The sequence below is a fragment of the Schistocerca piceifrons genome, chromosome 7 (assembly GCF_021461385.2).
Source record: "Schistocerca piceifrons isolate TAMUIC-IGC-003096 chromosome 7, iqSchPice1.1, whole genome shotgun sequence".
Classification (NCBI taxonomy): domain Eukaryota; kingdom Metazoa; phylum Arthropoda; class Insecta; order Orthoptera; family Acrididae; genus Schistocerca; species Schistocerca piceifrons.
In genome coordinates, this window is record NC_060144.1 from 412,407,778 (window position 1) to 412,425,122 (window position 17,345).

General features: G+C 43.8%; 1 protein-coding gene across 1 annotated transcript; it reads right to left on the reverse strand.

Annotated features, from left to right (window-relative positions):
* Positions 1–3,569: 3,569 nt before the first annotated feature.
* Positions 3,570–17,008, reverse strand: LOC124805740 (oxytocin-neurophysin 1-like). Its single transcript, XM_047266309.1, has 3 exons — positions 16,904–17,008; positions 10,789–10,993; positions 3,570–3,703 (listed from the first exon to the last, which is right to left on the reverse strand). The coding sequence occupies exons 1-3, from the start codon at positions 17,006–17,008 to the stop codon at positions 3,591–3,593; spliced, it is 423 nt and encodes a 140-aa protein (XP_047122265.1). The 3' UTR covers positions 3,570–3,590.
* Positions 17,009–17,345: the final 337 nt, after the last annotated feature.

The following is a 17,345-nucleotide window of genomic DNA, read 5'->3' on the forward strand; positions in this document are numbered from 1 at the left end:
GAAAACTCATCCACAGCTGAAAACTAGTGCTATTGTGTGAGAAATGCCCAGAATGGAGTTTCTTATGTTTTTTCTGATTGGATATTTGGACATGTTTGGTGATCAGGATGGTGAGTAGCTTCTGCTGTGGTCCAATCGATGACTGTAGAATTATGGTGGCCAACAGATAGTTATCCGGTTGAAAACGCATTATTTCTGTTTTGTCGAATCGTGGGTTTATTATTATACACTCCTGGAAATTGAAATAAGAACACCGTGAATTCATTGTCCCAGGAAGGGGAAACTTTATTGACACATTCCTGGGGTCAAATACATCACATGATCACACTGACAGAACCACAGGCACATAGACAAAGACGATCGTAGAGATGCTGGATGTAGTCCTGTGGAACGGCTTGCCATGCCATTTCCACCTGGCGCCTCAGTTGGACCAGCGTTCGTGCTGGACGTGTAGACCGCGTGAGACGACGCTTCATCCAGTCCCAAACATGCTCAATGGGGGACAGATCCGGAGATCTTGCTGGCCAGGGTAGTTGACTTACACCTTCTAGAGCACGTTGGGTGGCACGGGATACATGCGGACGTGCATTGTCCTGTTGGAACAACAAGTTCCCTTGCCGGTCTAGGAATGGTAGAACGATGGGTTCGATGACGGTTTGGATGTACCGTGCACTATTCAGTGTCCCCTCGACGATCACCAGTGGTGTACGGCCAGTGTAGGAGATCGCTCCCCACACCATGATGCCGGGTGTTGGCCCTGTGTGCCTCGGTCGTATGCAGTCCTGATTGTGGCGCTCACCTGCACGGCGCCAAACACGCATACGACCATCATTGGCACCAAGGCAGAAGCGACTCTCATCGCTGAAGACGACACGTCTCCATTCGTCCCTCCATTCACGCCTGTCGCGACACCACTGGAGGCGGGCTGCACGATGTTGGGGCGTGAGCGGAAGACGGCCTAACTGTGTGCGGGACCGTAGCCCAGCTTCATGGAGACGGTTACGAATGGTCCTCGCCGATATCCCAGGAGCAACAGTGTCCCTAATTTGCTGAGAAGTGGCGGTGGGGTCCCCTACGGCATTGCGTAGGATCCTACGGTCTTGGCGTGCATCCGTGCGTCGCTGCGGTCCGGTCCCAGGTCGACGGGCACTTGCACCTTCCGCCGACCACTGGCGACAACATCGATGTACTGTGGAGACCTCACGCCCCACGTGTTGAGCAATTCGGCGGTACGTCCACCCGGCCTCCCGCATGCCCACTATACGCCCTCGCTCAAAGTCCGTCAACTGCACATACGGTTCACGTCCACGCTGTCGCGGCATGCTACCAGTGTTAAAGACTGCGATGGAGCTCCGTATGCCACGGCAAACTGGCTGACACTGATGGCGGCGGTGCACAAATGCTGCGCAGCTAGCGCCATTCGACGGCCAACACCGCGGTTCCTGGTGTGTCCGCTGTGCCGTGCGTGTGATCATTGCTTGTACAGCCCTCTCGCAGTGTCCGGAGCAAGTATGGTGGGTCTGACACACCGGTGTCAATGTGTTCTTTTTTCCATTTCCAGGAGTGTATTTATGAACATAACAAGGCACCTGCAATGGTTTATTTCCCAATGTGCTCAAAACGGAATGGTAAGTGGACTGGTTAGCGATAGCAAAGTTTGCTTAAAGATCATAACTTAAAGCACATGGCTGAAGCTTCAGCGCGGGCTCCTCCCTTTCTGCTATTCTTATAAATGCTGAAGTGTTCCAATACAGTAAGAAAGATTGACACATAGAGAGTGGATGCTACAACACCAGTTACAGTCCCGGTAATATCAACCCTATTCAGAAAATTTTTTCAGAGGGCTGTATTGTTCATGCGCTATTCTCGTGGATAATTCGGACTCACTTTCACAGTCAAATAAGTCTGTCAAGGGCTTTCTCGAGTGCTATACCAATTTATTCCTATCGCAACAGCCTCTTAATTAGTTTTAAATATCACAATGATACGTTCATCGTTAGCGTGCATTATACAGTACGGTATTTTCACAGCCGATTCTAATAATAGAAATGATGATTGGATCAAGACCATACGCTGTCGCCGGCTGCGGGGGCCGAGCGGTTCTAGGCCATTCAGTCCGGAACCGCGCGACTGCTACGGTCGCAGGTTCGAATCCTGCCTCGGGCATGGATGTGTGTGATGTCCTTATGTTAGTTAGGTTTAAATAGTTCTATGTTCTACGGGACTGATGACCTCAGATGTTAAGTCCCATAGTGCTCAGAGCCATTTGAACCATTTTTGCATTCAAAATATGCCCTCCTTTTTGCTTCAAAAAATTTTCTCTTGTTGAGGTTATGCTTTAGTCCTTCTTGCAAAACGTGAAAACACGGTTCGCAAATTATGCTCTCATGAGTGACAATATCGTCAGGATGATCTACGCCTAAAGAAAAGGCTACAGCAAGTTGTCCCAAATGCTGGAGGCTTGTTGGAGTACTTAGCATTGCAAATGGGAGGCATCAAATCAGAATAATCAAAAGGGCATAATTGCCACCATAAATGTCTGAGTTCTTCATCTAGAGGTAATTACTTGAATAGTATTTTTTTTCTTTTTGCCCGAAGTGTAGTGTAGTAGGCCACTATAAACTGAGCATTATTTGTAAATTCGCAATCACCATACAAGCCCAGTGATCATTTACATTTCTTGATTACTACCAAAAGGGTATCTCAGTTATTCAAAGTTATAGATCGATTGGTCCTCAAAGTATGGACTCGATCCAGCTCGTATTTCACAGCTGTTTCACGGCAAAGGGAATGGATTGAGTACAATAAAACTTTGGAATTGTTGATATATAATCAATGAGGTGGATCTCTTCTCCTACTAATGGACAGGATGATAGAACGTGTATGAGGACATGAGTGAATTTTGCTATAGAGAGTCATATGGGGCAAAATCCTTATATTGGCGTGGTAGAGAGAGCCGTGGCTGGCCCATCAGATGAAACAGAAAACTTATGAGGGAAAAAATGTCATTTCTCGTTCAGTGTCAACGCTAGTCATTAGATCAGTCGTCCAACTCCTGCATTTCGTTACATTTTACACATTACTTTTCATTTTACGTTAGTTTTGTTCTCAGTAATAGTGTCTGAAGATGGCTGAAGTATTAACACGTTATGTGGAATAAGAAAGCAACATGTATCCTTAAACAAACGATGCAGAATTATTCATGAACATTAATATGATTGCTGACTTATACCAAGAATTTACTTTTTTCATATCCGAACATACTATTGTACATGACTTGCATTCGTGTTTTAGGTTTCCAAACCTCGGTCGTTATAAATGTAACTCTTAGAGAATCACTTTGTTGACCGTCCGTCTCTCTGCTCGACTGTTATTTCCTGATAAGCATTCTGTGAACTACAAATTTGTAGTCAGTGCCCTGTACACTCTTCACTCGTTCCATGGTACAGTAGTTTTGTTTCAGAAAAAAAAATAAATAAAATAAAAGTCGAATATTGCTAATAAACATAACAAGTATAAATGAAAGACAGTTTGAGTCATTCTGAGAATTGCATTTATTATCAGAATTTCAAGTTTTACATGCTGCAAAATTATATTCTCATCTCGTCGCGGTCACCGTCGCTGACAATAAACGTGTCCACAGGATACCGATCGACGGATTCAGTTGTATCAGCGACACACGAAGTATCAATGTGGCATGAGTCTGAAACATACAATTATTTCATCGTTATTACAAGATATTAAAGAAATCAATAGCACCAGAAAAAAATAGAGCAGAATTTTATTGTTTTTTTTTTTAACGAACGTGTGAATTGTCTTTTCCTACTAAAGAAGTAGTTGGTGAATTAACACACTGTAATGTACACAAGGTGGATTTCTTTACGCTGAGGGTCATTTTAAATTACTGGAGTAATTATTAAATGTCATTGGCTAGCTACGACGAATTGGAATGTGTAAACCTCAGCACCAATTTTCTACACCTACATACATATCCCGCAAGCCACCATACGGTACATGATGGAGGGTACCTTACACCACTGCTAGTCATTCCCGTCCCTGTTCCACTCTCAAATGGAGGAAGGGAAAAACGACTATCTATATGCTTCCGCACGAATACTGAGCCCTCTTATCTTGTGTTCGCAGTCCTTGTGTGAGATGTATGTTCGTGGCACTAGGATCGTTCTACAGTCTGTCGTAAATGCCTGTCTCCTAAATTTTCTCAGTAGAGAAAACAAAGTCTTCCTCCCAGGAGTTCCCATTTGGGTTCACGGAGCATTTCCTCTAAACTCACGTCTCGATCGAATATAATAAATTACCTACTTGTAATAAATCCTGCTGCGTGCCTGTGAATTGCTTCGACGTCTTTCTTTAAGCTGACCGAGTGAGGTGGCGCAGGGGTTAGCACACTGGACTCGCATTCGCGAGGATGACAGTTCAGATCTGTGTCCGGCCACCCAGATTTAAGATTCACGTGATTTTCCTAAATCGCTTAAGGTAAATGCTGGGATGGTTCGTTTGAAAGGGCACGGCCGACTTCCTTCCTAATCCTTCCTTAATGCTAGCTTGTCCTCCGGGGCGATAAACACTAGTCTTCCATCCTTTACTTCCTTTCAAACATTGAAACGTTGATGTGAATGTCGAAACCTGCAGTAGCTGACTTTGTGATCACAAAGCCGCGCGGGGTAGCCGTGCGGTCTGAGGCGTCTTGTCACGGCTCGCGTGGCTCCCCTCGTCGGATGTACGAGTCCTCCCTAGGGCATGGTTGTGTGTGTTGTCCTTAGTGTACATTAGTTTAAGTTAGATTAAGTAGTGTGTAAACCTAGGGACCGATGACCTCAGCAGATTGGTCCCATAATCCTTACCACAAACTTACAAACTTATGATCACATAATTCTGGAAACATTATTCGGATGTGACACAACACAGCAAAAAAAACCATTGTATATTGAACATGAGTGAAAATATAAGAGAAAATGGACAGCTTTTAAAAATTGTTTACAAAAAAAGGTTGAATGCGTTTCAAGCTGCCAAAAATGCTTTTTCATGTTACTGGCCATGATGAGGATCAGTACAATAAGCACAAAACTAATTACAGTGTTTTCTGTCCTAAAATTTTGATGTCAAAGAAGGGCCTCAGTATTCTCAAGAAGACCCAAGACACATTAATGGAATCATGAGATAAGTTGAACAATACCGGCACATTAGCAGCTGTGACGTCTGTAACAAACTGAACGTTAATCACGAAATGCTTCTATATTACAAGGGTGTGCTGAAAAATAATGTCAATGAATTTTTGTATTCTGTCCGCAATATCGGTTGAGTTATTATATGTCATGCATATCACTAGGTCGACTTTGCTGCTTTACTGACGTCCACTGGACTCGCATTCGGGAGGACGACGGTTCAATCCCGCGTCCGGCCATCCTGATTTAGGTTTTCCGTGATTTCCCTAAATCGCTCCAGGCAAATGCCGGGATGGTTCCTTTCAAAGGGCACGGCCGACTTCCTTCCCCGTCCTTCCCTAATCCGATGAGACCGATGACCTCGCTGTCTGGTCTCCTTCCCCAAACCAACCAACGTTTACTGACGCAAGTTGTAACGTTCTGTTACTAGAAGACTCCGAACTGTAGCATGTGTAACATGGCGGTGTGTGACGTAACACTGCTGTGACCGTGTTTGTAACCGAAGAGCTCGTCTACACATGGAGTAACCTCTCCTCCAGCCTGACAGTGCCGGACCACATACGAGGTGCTGCGACATCTGCAACAATCCGACGTCTTAGGCACACTGTCATCTGTCATCCTCCAAACAGTCCCATCTTGGCCCCATCCGATTTTCATCTGTTTCGAAAACTTAAAGAACACTTTGGAGCACTTCACTTTGCTAGTAATGAAGCGGTGCAACCATAGGTGAGGTTGTGGCCCCGTCAACAAAGTCAAAGCATTAAGGGTTTTCACATAAGAAATTCGGAGGAAGTAATTTTCAGCAAGCTCTCATATTTAGATACGTCTGCGTATTGAAAACTTAACTTCAAAAGATCTGGTGGTTTATCGCAGTTCCATCTGCGATAGATAGATGAAGTAGGAAGAGTTTCCACCATTTTTTGAACTGCTAATTATGGGCGGTAAAGTCTAGCCACGTATGACATGTGAGGAGAAGTTGGTCATCGAAGTAATGTGAATCTCTGCGAACGACGTCTCAGAACATTTGTTCACTGTGAACGCAAAGTTTTCTTTCTAAACTGTGTTGCCAAAAACCTGGAAAGCTTACACCAATCAATTCTGAGAAATAAAATGTTATTGATGGATAATAAATGTGCCATAACCTCTTCCGTCTCGTCAAGCGCTACACGCACATCTATCTGGTGACCCCTCAGAAATCGAGAGGAATTTTTTGTCAAGTCTTTACCTCCAGTTGAAATTCTTTACCATCACAATAGAAATCTCTTAGCGGTGCAAAGTTGACTTTAAAAGAGGCTTGTCAAAATTACGTTCACAGTTTCTCCTTCTGAAATCATAGATCTTAAAGACAGGATTACATGATCGCCTGAATAACGGCAAAGTGGCACGTATTTCATTTGATAAGCGTTCTTTCAGATGGAACCTCTCTCACATAAGTCAGCTTTAAAACATGAGGAAACTATCTTTAAAAGTCGCTCAATCGAATGTTTTAAACATAAAGTAGATCTACTATACTATTTGTTTACATTTTGTAAGGACAGATAATTTGTATAGTAAGCGGAACTTTCGAGCTTGCGCCTTGAAAGTTGCAAATGTTAATCTGTAAATCTCGACTGCATCGAGATGAGCAAGCGTTTGTTCACAAATGCAAGTGTCAATGAATATCACAAGAATGAGAACGAAGGTCTTTCTGTTTGAGGGCTCTTCAGCGCGTCGATAAAAATGAGATTAAATGATGAGGATCCGATCGGGAATCGAACCTGGAATCCCAAATCGAAAATCAGCAACGCTAACCACCTTACTACGAACTGTAAACATAATTGCAAATGTTTTACTTCTATAGAGAAGTGTGGAAGACTGAAGTCATATACAACTCCATAGCTTACTTTTATTAGTCATAATCGATCGTTTTCGAAAACATGATTTAAATTTTCAAGTGCAGTTATTTACATTAGTACAAGCATTGTATTCGATGTCTGCGTGTGTGTTGTTCTGTTTATCTTGCCCTGCTGTCGTCTTTTAATGGTTTTACTGAAACGGAAAAATATATCTTCGAATTTATTAGGCGCTATTGTGAGAAAATAGTATTTCTTGTGTATCTACTTACAGATATTGTACCTCATTCGTCTGGCAGTAATTCACACACATCCAAACGATCACCAGGATCACCCGCACTGTTTTTTTTCTTTACGTAAACTCGTAAAGTAGGACAAACATATTATAACAGTACTATTTTCCAGAGACCCACCCCCTCATAGACCAGACAGTAACTGAAATTGATGACAGCAAAGCAAAAGCATAAATGCTTAATTCTGTTTTCAAATTTTTTTCTTTACGAAGGAAAATCCAGGCTTAATGCCCCAATTTTATTCTCGTACCACTAGAAAGATGAATGAAATAGATCTTAGTGTCAATAGCGTTGAGGAACACTTGATATCATTAAAAATGAACAAAGTTCCAGAGCCTGATGGAATATGGTCCGATTCCATACTGAATTCGTGGCTGAGTTATCCCCTCTTTTAACCATAAGATACGCAAAATTCCTCGCCCAAAAAATATGTCCAGTTATTAGAAGAAAGGACAGGTCACAACCACCTGCAACAACGGCAGCGGTAGTGATCCACGAAACTGTCGTCCAGTATTCTTACCATCCGTTTATTGTAGAATCTTAGAAGATATTCTGAAATCAGGTGCAACGAGGTATCTCGAGCAGAATGACCTCCTCCATGCTAACCATCATGGATTAGGAAAAAATTGATTATTTGAAGCCGGACTTGCACTTTTCCCACGTGGCATTTGTCTCAGTACCACACCTACGGTTATTATCAAAAGTATGATCGCATGGGGTATCAAGCGAACGTTGTGACTGGGTTGGAGATTTTTTGGTGGACGGCATTCAGCATATTACCTTCCACATCTACATCTACATCCATACTCCGCAAGCCACCTGACGGTGTGTAGCGGAGGGTACTTTGAGTACCTCTGTCGGTTCTCCCTTCTATTCCAGTCTCGTATTGTTATCGTGAAACATCGGCAGATGTTGAAGGAACTTCAGAAAGGCTCCGCAGAAGCTGGGTCGGCATCCTTGCTGTTTATATTGTATATTAATGGCCTTGTAGACAATGACGCTAACCTCATACTTTTCGCTGACGATGCCGTTATTTGTAACGAAGTACTGTCTGAAAGAAGCTGCGTAGATATCCAATCACATCTTGATATGACTACAAAGTGGTGTGAAGATTGGCAACTTGCTTTAAATGTTCAGAAATGTAAAATTGTACACTTCACAAAACGAATAAACGTACTACTCTATGCAAAAGTATCAGTGAGTCACAGATGGAATCGGTCAACTAATACAAATCCTTGGGTGTAGCACTTTGTAGGGATACGAAATGGAATGAGACATAGGCTCAATCGTGGGTAAAGCAGGTGATAGAATACTGGGGACATGAAAACAGTTTACAAAGGAGATTGCTTACAAATTATTTGTGGGACTCATTCGAGTATATTGCTCAAGTGTGTGGGACCCTTACTAGTAGGACTAACGGGGGATATCGAACGTATGCAGAGAAGGACAGGACTAATTACAGAACGTAGGGAGCCATTTCAGTAATCATTCTTCCCCTGCTCTATATGCGAATGGAACCGGAAGAAACCCTAAAAACTGTTACAATGGGACGTTCCCTCGGCCACGCACTTTAGAGTGTTTTGCAGGGCGTAGATACAGATGTAAAATTAAATTTTCTCTGCCGCTTAGCTATAAAAATTCTTATTTTTTTCTTCCTAATCGAAATTATGATTTAAAACTGTTCAATGGGTTTATTTCACTAAATTGGTAAGCGTATTTGATTTTAAACTAATTTCTAATGACGCTATCAACAAAGCAAAAAAGGTTGCTGAATTTTTGCTTATTTTTCTTCAACACCTCTGAAATATTAGTTGCACAAGGCGTTTAGTATTAGACACTGCAAACCGCGGGTACTGAAAGGTTACCGATCCCTGCTCTAAAAAAACTGGCCAGGTGCAAATAGGACTCGCGCACTGAGGGTCCCGTATGTGTATACAGACAGCTTACACGTTCCGCAAATCCAGAATCTCCACCATGTTTGAGTGTTATCGACACTGATACGTGCAAGATATCGGTCCCAGGGATTCCAACACTTTAGAGAATGTTTTAATTTCAAATCGGACGTCGGATAACAAATGTCAAAAGACGTATTTTTTTCGTTTGATATAATTACAAATTATCAGTTTTCGGGTGTTATCCTTTCCCTTTACTGTGAAATCTTACTTCTCGCCGAATTTCATGATCCTAGGTAAATGGGAAGACCTTATAGGCTTTTTTGAGTAAGGCTGTGACTATGAAAATATGTGACATACATGGCCTTATCTTTTGATTGTGTTTCAACTTTTGACACTGCCTAGGGACCGTAGGTTTCATGACCTAAATACGTCTAAACTTTCCAAAGAAAAAGGAGTGTTAACAGAGGGGGATTGGGGGTTGGGTTGTTTTGGGGAAGGAGACCAGACAGCGAGGTCATCGGTCTCATCGGATTAGGGAAGGAAGTCGGCCGTGCCCTTTCAAAGGAGTCATCCCGGCATTTGCCTGGAGCGATTTAGGGAAATCACGGAATACCTAAATCAGGATGGCCGGACGCGGGATTGAACCGTCGTCCTCCCGAATGCGAGTCCAGTATCTAACCACTGCGCCACCTCGCTCGCTCCCAACAGAGGGCCGGACGAACAGACAGAAAACATATGAGAAAAAATTTCGTGTGATGTGATTACAAATTTACCGTGTTCACTTTTTTCCATTGGTTGGCACTTCGTAAACTTGCTTTTTTGCCACATTTCATGACTCTAGATCAACAGCAAGTACCGGTGAGTCACTTCCCGAGTTGGAAAATATGTGGCATAAATGGGCGTATCTTTTAATAGCGTTGACTTAGAACCTGAAATTTTTTACACCGCCAAGGGACCGTAGATCTAAGTGTGCGACATAAATTTCAACTTGATACGTTTATGTATTCCTGAGAAAAGAGGGTCTTAACAAACTGACGTACAGACAGAGAGTCAGATAAAAAATGACAAAAAAATTTTCGGATTTTTACTTTGGTTTCATTGTGAAACCTTGCTTTTTGTCAAATTCCATGATTCTAGGGCAACGGGAAGAAGGATAGGTTTCGATGAGTGTGATTGCGAGTATCAGAATATGCGATATAAATGGCGATATCTGTCGATTGCATTGACTTAGAAGCTTCAAATTTTTATATCGCCAAGGGGCTGTAGACCTTCGTGTGCGACACAAATTTGAACTTTATATTTCTATCTCTTCCTGAGAAAAAAGGGTTTGTAACAGCCGAAAAGAAAGACAGACAGGCTGGCAAAGAGGTGGTCCTATAGCAGTTGCCTTTTTACCGATTGAGCTATGGCACCTTAAAAAGGAGAGGAAGTCCCTTCATGACCAGGAAATATGTCACTATTTTAGCGAAATCCGTGACACGAATCAAGCAACCAGCTGAACCTCATTGTCCCTCAATGGCTAATTGAAGATGTAGAAGGATGAAGAATAATTCCGTAGCCCGACATGCCTGGCCACGTGGCTCACCTTTGAAGCAGCAGACTCCCGGCGCAGAGCAGCGGCCGACGCCGCCGGCGCAGCGCATCTCGGGGCTGTCCAGGGGGCAGGGCGCCGTGGAGCGGCAGACGGCGGTGTCCGCGGGGCTGGCCAGCCGGCAGCCCATGCGGGGGCCGCAGCAGATGTGTGGGCCCAGGCACACGCCCTGCCCTCCGGGGCCGCACGGCGCGCACCTCTGCAACACCAGCAGGCCAAGCTGTAGCCGCGCTGCAAGTACAGCAGTCCGGGCTGCAGCCAGTCTGCCTAGAGTTTAGAGGTGTAAGGATTCTCCTTCCTGCCCCTCTCTTCGCTGCAACCACTTAAGCCGCTCAGCCTGTCGCGACGGAGACACAAGAGTACCTGTGGACCGCGTGAGGTGGCCGCGTGGTCTCAGGCGCCTTGTCACGGTTTGCGCGGCTCCATCCGTCGGAGGTTCGAGTCCTCCCTTGGGCATGGATATGTAGTTAGTTTAAGTTAGATTAAGTAGTGTGTACGCCTAGGAACCGCACTTTGGTCCCATAGGAACTTCTGACAAATTTCCAAAGTACCTCTGTACTGAAGCACAGCAGGTTAAGGGGCTCCGGAAAGGCTCAAAATCATGAAAAGTTCAATTTTTACTTTTTTGCATGTTCTGAATCTGCAGACTATTACCTTTTATAGATATATAATTTATTCAATTCCGAAGACTACAACTATTTTTAATTTTTTTTGAAATGTGTTCTACATGGGCGTGACCCACTGTGGCGCTGTTAAACTGCTGTCAAATGGTGTTATTATTAACGTCCGTGTTCATCAGGTACATTTTAGTGATGTGAGATAAAGTATGTGTTGTGGCTAACCTGTGATGGTTCAATATATATCGCTGGTGTGATTGTCGATTGTTTCATGTTTATTTACTCTGTCGTTATCTCGGAAATATTCGTAATTAATTCTGTTTCTTGAGTCTCTGTTTTGTTGAAGTATAATAATGAGTAAAAGTAAAGTTATTAGAAATCCTCTGAAGGCTTTTAAGAAAAGGAGAAATGTTGGAAAGCCAAAGGTATGTGTTATTACTGTAAACAATAAAGACGATAACCAAGTGAGTGAACCTAACCTCTCAAGTACACCTGCCCATAGCAGTCAAAGTGGGAAAGAAAATACTTCAATGAGTGAAAACTATGAATGTTTTATGGGCGAATCGGATGTGAATGAAATATTTGATATGTCGGTTCTCAAAGGAATTTTTTCAAACTGTGTAAGATGTATTCATTGTAGTGAAGTTGGTCTGGAACTCTCCATAATAAAGCACGTAGGACTTGCTAGTGAAATACAACTGAAATGTGATAAGTGTTCATACATGACCACCTTTTGGAACAGTGTTGCAGTAACTGCAACTGAAGAAAATGGTAGCAATATCTACGAACACAACAACGAGCGATGCTTGCTTTAGACAAGGAACGCCTTCGGGCTGCAGACAGGGCTGTAAAGAGTCTAGAAATACAAGCAAGAGTAAACAGGAGGAGGAACAAGAGGAAGCTGGAGGAGGAGTTTGCAGAGGATGAAGATAATCCATCCTATGGACCTGGAATGCACTAAAAAGTTAATCCAATCTTTGTCGCTCGATTCCCAAAACTTTTATTTTCTCATACTAATTACATGTTTTCTAAGGATCTTCCAAACATATTTGTTTCAAACTTTCAGTAAATGTTACACAGTACCTTCTGCATAATTTAACACAGCCTTTTTCCAAAGAACTGTATATTTTTTAATATATAAATAAAAAATTGCAAAAAATGTTGTGAATTTTCATCACAATTGAAAAAAATCATCTTTAATAACTGAATTAAAATTTTGTAAAATCCCTGTGTTGAGTTGTAGCCCATATTCCAATAAATAATCTGTAAAAAGTTCAACTTCCTACCTCAAATACTTTGTGAGGAAAGATGTAATTTTTAAGCGTTATTTTAACATTGCAAGTATAGGGCGTTCCGGAGCCCCTTAACTTGGGTTTCCTCAAGCCCGAGCTTCACGGACCCCGTTCAGCCTGCTGCAGCTGACAACAGGTTGCGCTATCAGTTCAAATGGTTCAAATGGTTCAGAGCACTATGGGACTTAACATCTGAGGTCATCAGTCCCTTAGAACTACTTAAACCTAACCTAAGGACATCACACACGTCCATGCCCGCCGGCCGGAGTGGCCGTGCGGTTCTAGGCGCTACAGTCTGGAGCCGAGCGACCGCTATGGTCGCAGGTTCGAATCCTGCCTCGGGCATGGATGTGTGTGATGTCCTTAGGTTAGTTTGGTTTAATTAGTTCTAAGTTCTAGGCGACTGATGACCTCAGAAGTTAAGTTGCATAGTGCTCAGAGCCATTTGAACCACATCCATGCCCGAGGCAGGATTCGAACCAGCGACTGTAGCACCTAGAACCGCTCGGCCACCACGGCCGGCTGCGCTATCAGTGCAACGTCACTAGCCGGGATATGTTTGCATAGGTAACAACGCTGCAGCTCATTTATCATAACGGTGGGAGCAGGAAAATGAACAAACCAAACTCAAAGAAGGCTGAGGAGAAAATTAGATTTGCGGAATATATACCAGTCGAGTAGCAGAGCCCAAGTCCAGGAGGGAAATAGCTTTCTCGCGTTCATGAGGCAGTTTCAACTAAATCAGTATGTGTCTCGCAACGGAAATTGTGTAAACAGTTACTAAACACGTATTCGGGAACCTCGAGAATTTTAAGCGATGTTTGTAAATTTTACCAGCAGTTTCCTCACTCCATAAATTTTTTGAAAAAGGACAAGACACGGTGGCTGACAAGTGGGTAGAAACGCACGCTAAGGGCATGAGGTCATTTAGCAGGATATAGGCAAGCATTGATTGAAATAGGAAAAGAATATCACTCAGTGGATATTAAAAATCACATTCTGGTGGTATGCACGTAGTGCTAGGAAGTTTAGTATGAAAGAAAAGCTTTTTCTATCGTATATGTAGTTTTCAACTCAACATCAAATGAAAAACGAACTCCTTGTCTGCTAAAATGCATTCGGGGAATTTAGAATGAACTGTTTTTCAGCGAACCCGGAATATACACCTGGAAAAAGTAATTAAAATTGCTATAACTGGGGTCACACAATGGCCTTGCCGCGGTTGTAGCTCCGGTTCCCGTCAACACACCAAAGTTAAGCACTCTCGAGCTGGGATGGGTGACCATCCGGTCTACTGAGCGCTGTTGGCATCTGGGGTGCACTCAGCGCTTGTGTGGCAAACTGAGGAGCTACTTGATAGAGAAGCAGCGGCTCCGGTCTCGTAAACTGACGTACGGCCGGAAGATCGGTGTGCTGACCACATTCCCTCCACATCCGCATCCAGTGGCGCTTGTGGGCTGAGGATGACACAGTAGCCGGTCGGTACCGTTGGGTTTAAAAGCCTGTTTGGGCGGATTTATCTCTTTTTTTCAGCTGGCTGAAACACACTAAGGTTACAGAAACTAAACTTCCAAAACTTTACTTCAGTTGGTCTTCCAGTGTAATAGATATCTTCAGGTTCTTAGGAATTTCGACTTTTAGAGACGGTTCTGCTTACTACAGAAAACATGCATTAGAGATAACCTGATGATGCTTCGAACTGAGAATAGCCAGTAGTACTTGAAAGAGAGTGAAGTTTCAGAGATTTTTTCATATCGAAATAAATAAATAATGCCGAAATACGCTGAAAAGGAAGAAAAGGACAAATAAAATTCACCATTTTCTGGCCTAAAATGACCAAAAATGAACGTATATTTCATTGAGCCTCATCTTGTGCTAATCGGATATGAAAAGACTTATCATTAATGACAAAGTCTGCTCATAACACTGTAATGAAGGAGTACAGAATAAACTGCTATGTAGTGTACGGCAGTTAGAAGATGGGTTTGCAAACTACCCGTTCTGCTCATAATGTGTAGCAGCTTGTCTGCCTGGCTAATAGGCAAACATGGGAAGGTGAAAAGCGGAATATCGACACTTCTGGAAGAGTCTGAGGAGTGGGGAGCGAATGCTATTCTACCAGCTGCCAGTGTGCCAGCCACACTATTAGCGTGGATCCAGGCACGCGCTTTGGCCTTTAAGCGCACGTGTCGACACTTCTGCAAGAACAGTAGCCCACACTGTAACCATGTTGCACATACAGTACTGCTTTCTGCTACACCCATTCTGTGAAGAGAGGTAAGAGGATCATTCTGCCAGCTGCAATGTGCAGGGTGCAGCAGTTATCTAGGTCCCAGCACAAAAAGCTCATCTCTGAATATATAATTGATCATGTTGTTGTTGTTGTGGTCTTCAGTCCTGAGACTGGTTTGATGCAGCTCTCCATGCTACTCTAATACTTGATCATATTACACTAAAACTAAACTCCACCCGAACAGGCCAAGAGGGCACAACGGTAGCGACCGGTCGCCGTGTCATCCTCAGACCACAGACGTCACTGGATGCGGATATGGAGGGGCATGTCGTTAGCATACCGCTTCCCGGCCGTATGTCAGTTTACGAGACCAGGGGCGGTACTTCTCAACCAAGTAGCTCCTCAGTTTACTTCACAAGGGCTGAGCACCCCACTTGCCAACAAAGCTCGGCAGACCAGATGGTCACCCATCCAAGTGCTAGCCCAGCCCGACAGCGCTTACATTCGGTGATCTGAGGAAAACTGGTGTTACCACAACGGCAACGCCGTTGCCTGATCGTATTACACTCTCTGACAAAAAAAAGTGAGCATCCGGAAGACATTGTCAGTTGTCAGTGTGACTTCATAGATGTACACACCATCACCGGATATGTAAGTGATTACAGATACAATTCTCTCTGACCAGTAGAATGCTAACCAGAGTACGTTAGTGTTGTTCACATTTAGAGTTGTTACAGGGTCTGACAGGGTGTACAAGGGGCGTGAACATTTTCAGAATGATCACGGTGACGGACACGGAGATGCCGCGTGCTAGTCTGAGACAACATTATCACCACTGGACAAGTTTGAAAGTGGCCTCATTGTCGGTCTCCATTTGCCTGCCTGATGCCTTATCTTACTGACAACTATTAGCTGTACACGCATCACATAGTGACGATATATACAAGTCAGAATCAGACTGAAGTTTGTCATTAAGTCTAGACAGTTTCAGTGCGATCTCAATAGGTCAATTATGGACGCCCATCAGTAGTACAATGGAATGATGCAAATCAAAATTTGTGCCATACTGGGACTCGAACCCGGATGGCCGGTTCTTACCATTAGGGTATCCGAGCTCGATTTATAGACAAACCCAAACTTCCCCATGTTGTCAACCCTATGTCTACCCGTGAGTCGTTCTCGGATCGCCTAATGTTAAGGAAATCGCTCCCCATAAGAGAAAAATTCGCATTCGAGTCCCAGTCCGGCACAATTTTTCATTGTCGGCATTCCATTATACAGCTGATGGTTGCCCATATTCGCAACTGCAAATACGTTTCATGTATTTCATAACGGCTGCAGTCGCCACAGTGCCTGTTCCATCAGGAACATTGCATCGTACTTCTGAACAACGCAGGCACTGCAATAACGTAATTATTATAACTTCTGAAATAGTCACTCGAGGACTGAAATACAACCACCCGATGCTCTTTTCTTTTACATTCCAGACTGCAACTAGCGACAGCCTACCCCTAATGTTGTATAATGTGTATTATGGTATCTCTCTACCGAGCCCAGTGCTGACAACATAAAGGAGCCTCTCACTAGCACGTACCGCATGTCCAATTCAAGTCTCTCCATTCCACGCAGTTCGTCATTGTTGCTGAGTCAGAGTCACGAAGTTCGACATAGGTAAAAGCAGCAGGCGTTTCTAAGATCTTCCAGAACACTAAGATTGCGTACCTACTGGAGAAGTACACTTGGGTCAGAAACTAAAGGCTATTGATGTGGGTCACCCTTACAAGAACTTTCCGTACTGCTGAAGAGGACAGACTCACCAAACCCGAACAGAGAGAGATGACTTAACGGTAAATATAACGTGAAAACTATTTAGAGAGAGTTGATAAATTTGTTAATTGTGTAAATAGCGGGAAGTTTTCAGATGGAAACAGTAGACAGCGCAGCAAGTGAGAATATGGACGCCTTACGTGTTGCAGGCCGGCCCTCTTGCCCCCACGGGGACAGTTGGTGATGAGACAGGCGGCCGCGATGCTGACAGCTACGGTGAGCAGTACTGCTAGCTGGAACCTCATGGCTGCTGTGTGCCGGTCGAGTCGCGTCCACCGCTTTTATACCCCCACAGCCGTCCGGGACTGGAATACTAACGATGCCCACCGTCCAGGCCATCTTGTCCTCACTGCTTCCAACCCCCTCCCACATCCCTGTTTCTTTTCACCTCTGGACAGCAATACAACCACTCATCCTCCAACCCTCTACATCCTTTCATCTGTCCCTTAATCTCTTTGCTTCTAACCATCTCTCTACCACACACACGTGTGTGTGTGTGTGTGTGTGTGTGTGTGTGTGTGTAAACGTAGAATGATGCTTAGAAGCAAAGAAACTAAGCGGCAGCTGTCACCCAATTACTCT

Excerpts from the sequence above, each read along its gene's own strand:
- LOC124805740 (XM_047266309.1), bottom strand. The coding sequence starts at position 17,008 with ATGAGGTTCCAGCTAGCAGTACTGCTCACCGTAGCTGTCAGCATCGCG. Across the intron at positions 10,994-16,903 it reads AGAGGGCCGGCCTGCAACAC|AGGTGCGCGCCGTGCGGCCC; the intron begins GTAAGGCGTCCA and ends CTGGTGTTGCAG. Across the intron at positions 3,704-10,788 it reads GGGAGTCTGCTGCTTCAAAG|ACTCATGCCACATTGATACT; the intron begins GTGAGCCACGTG and ends TGTATGTTTCAG.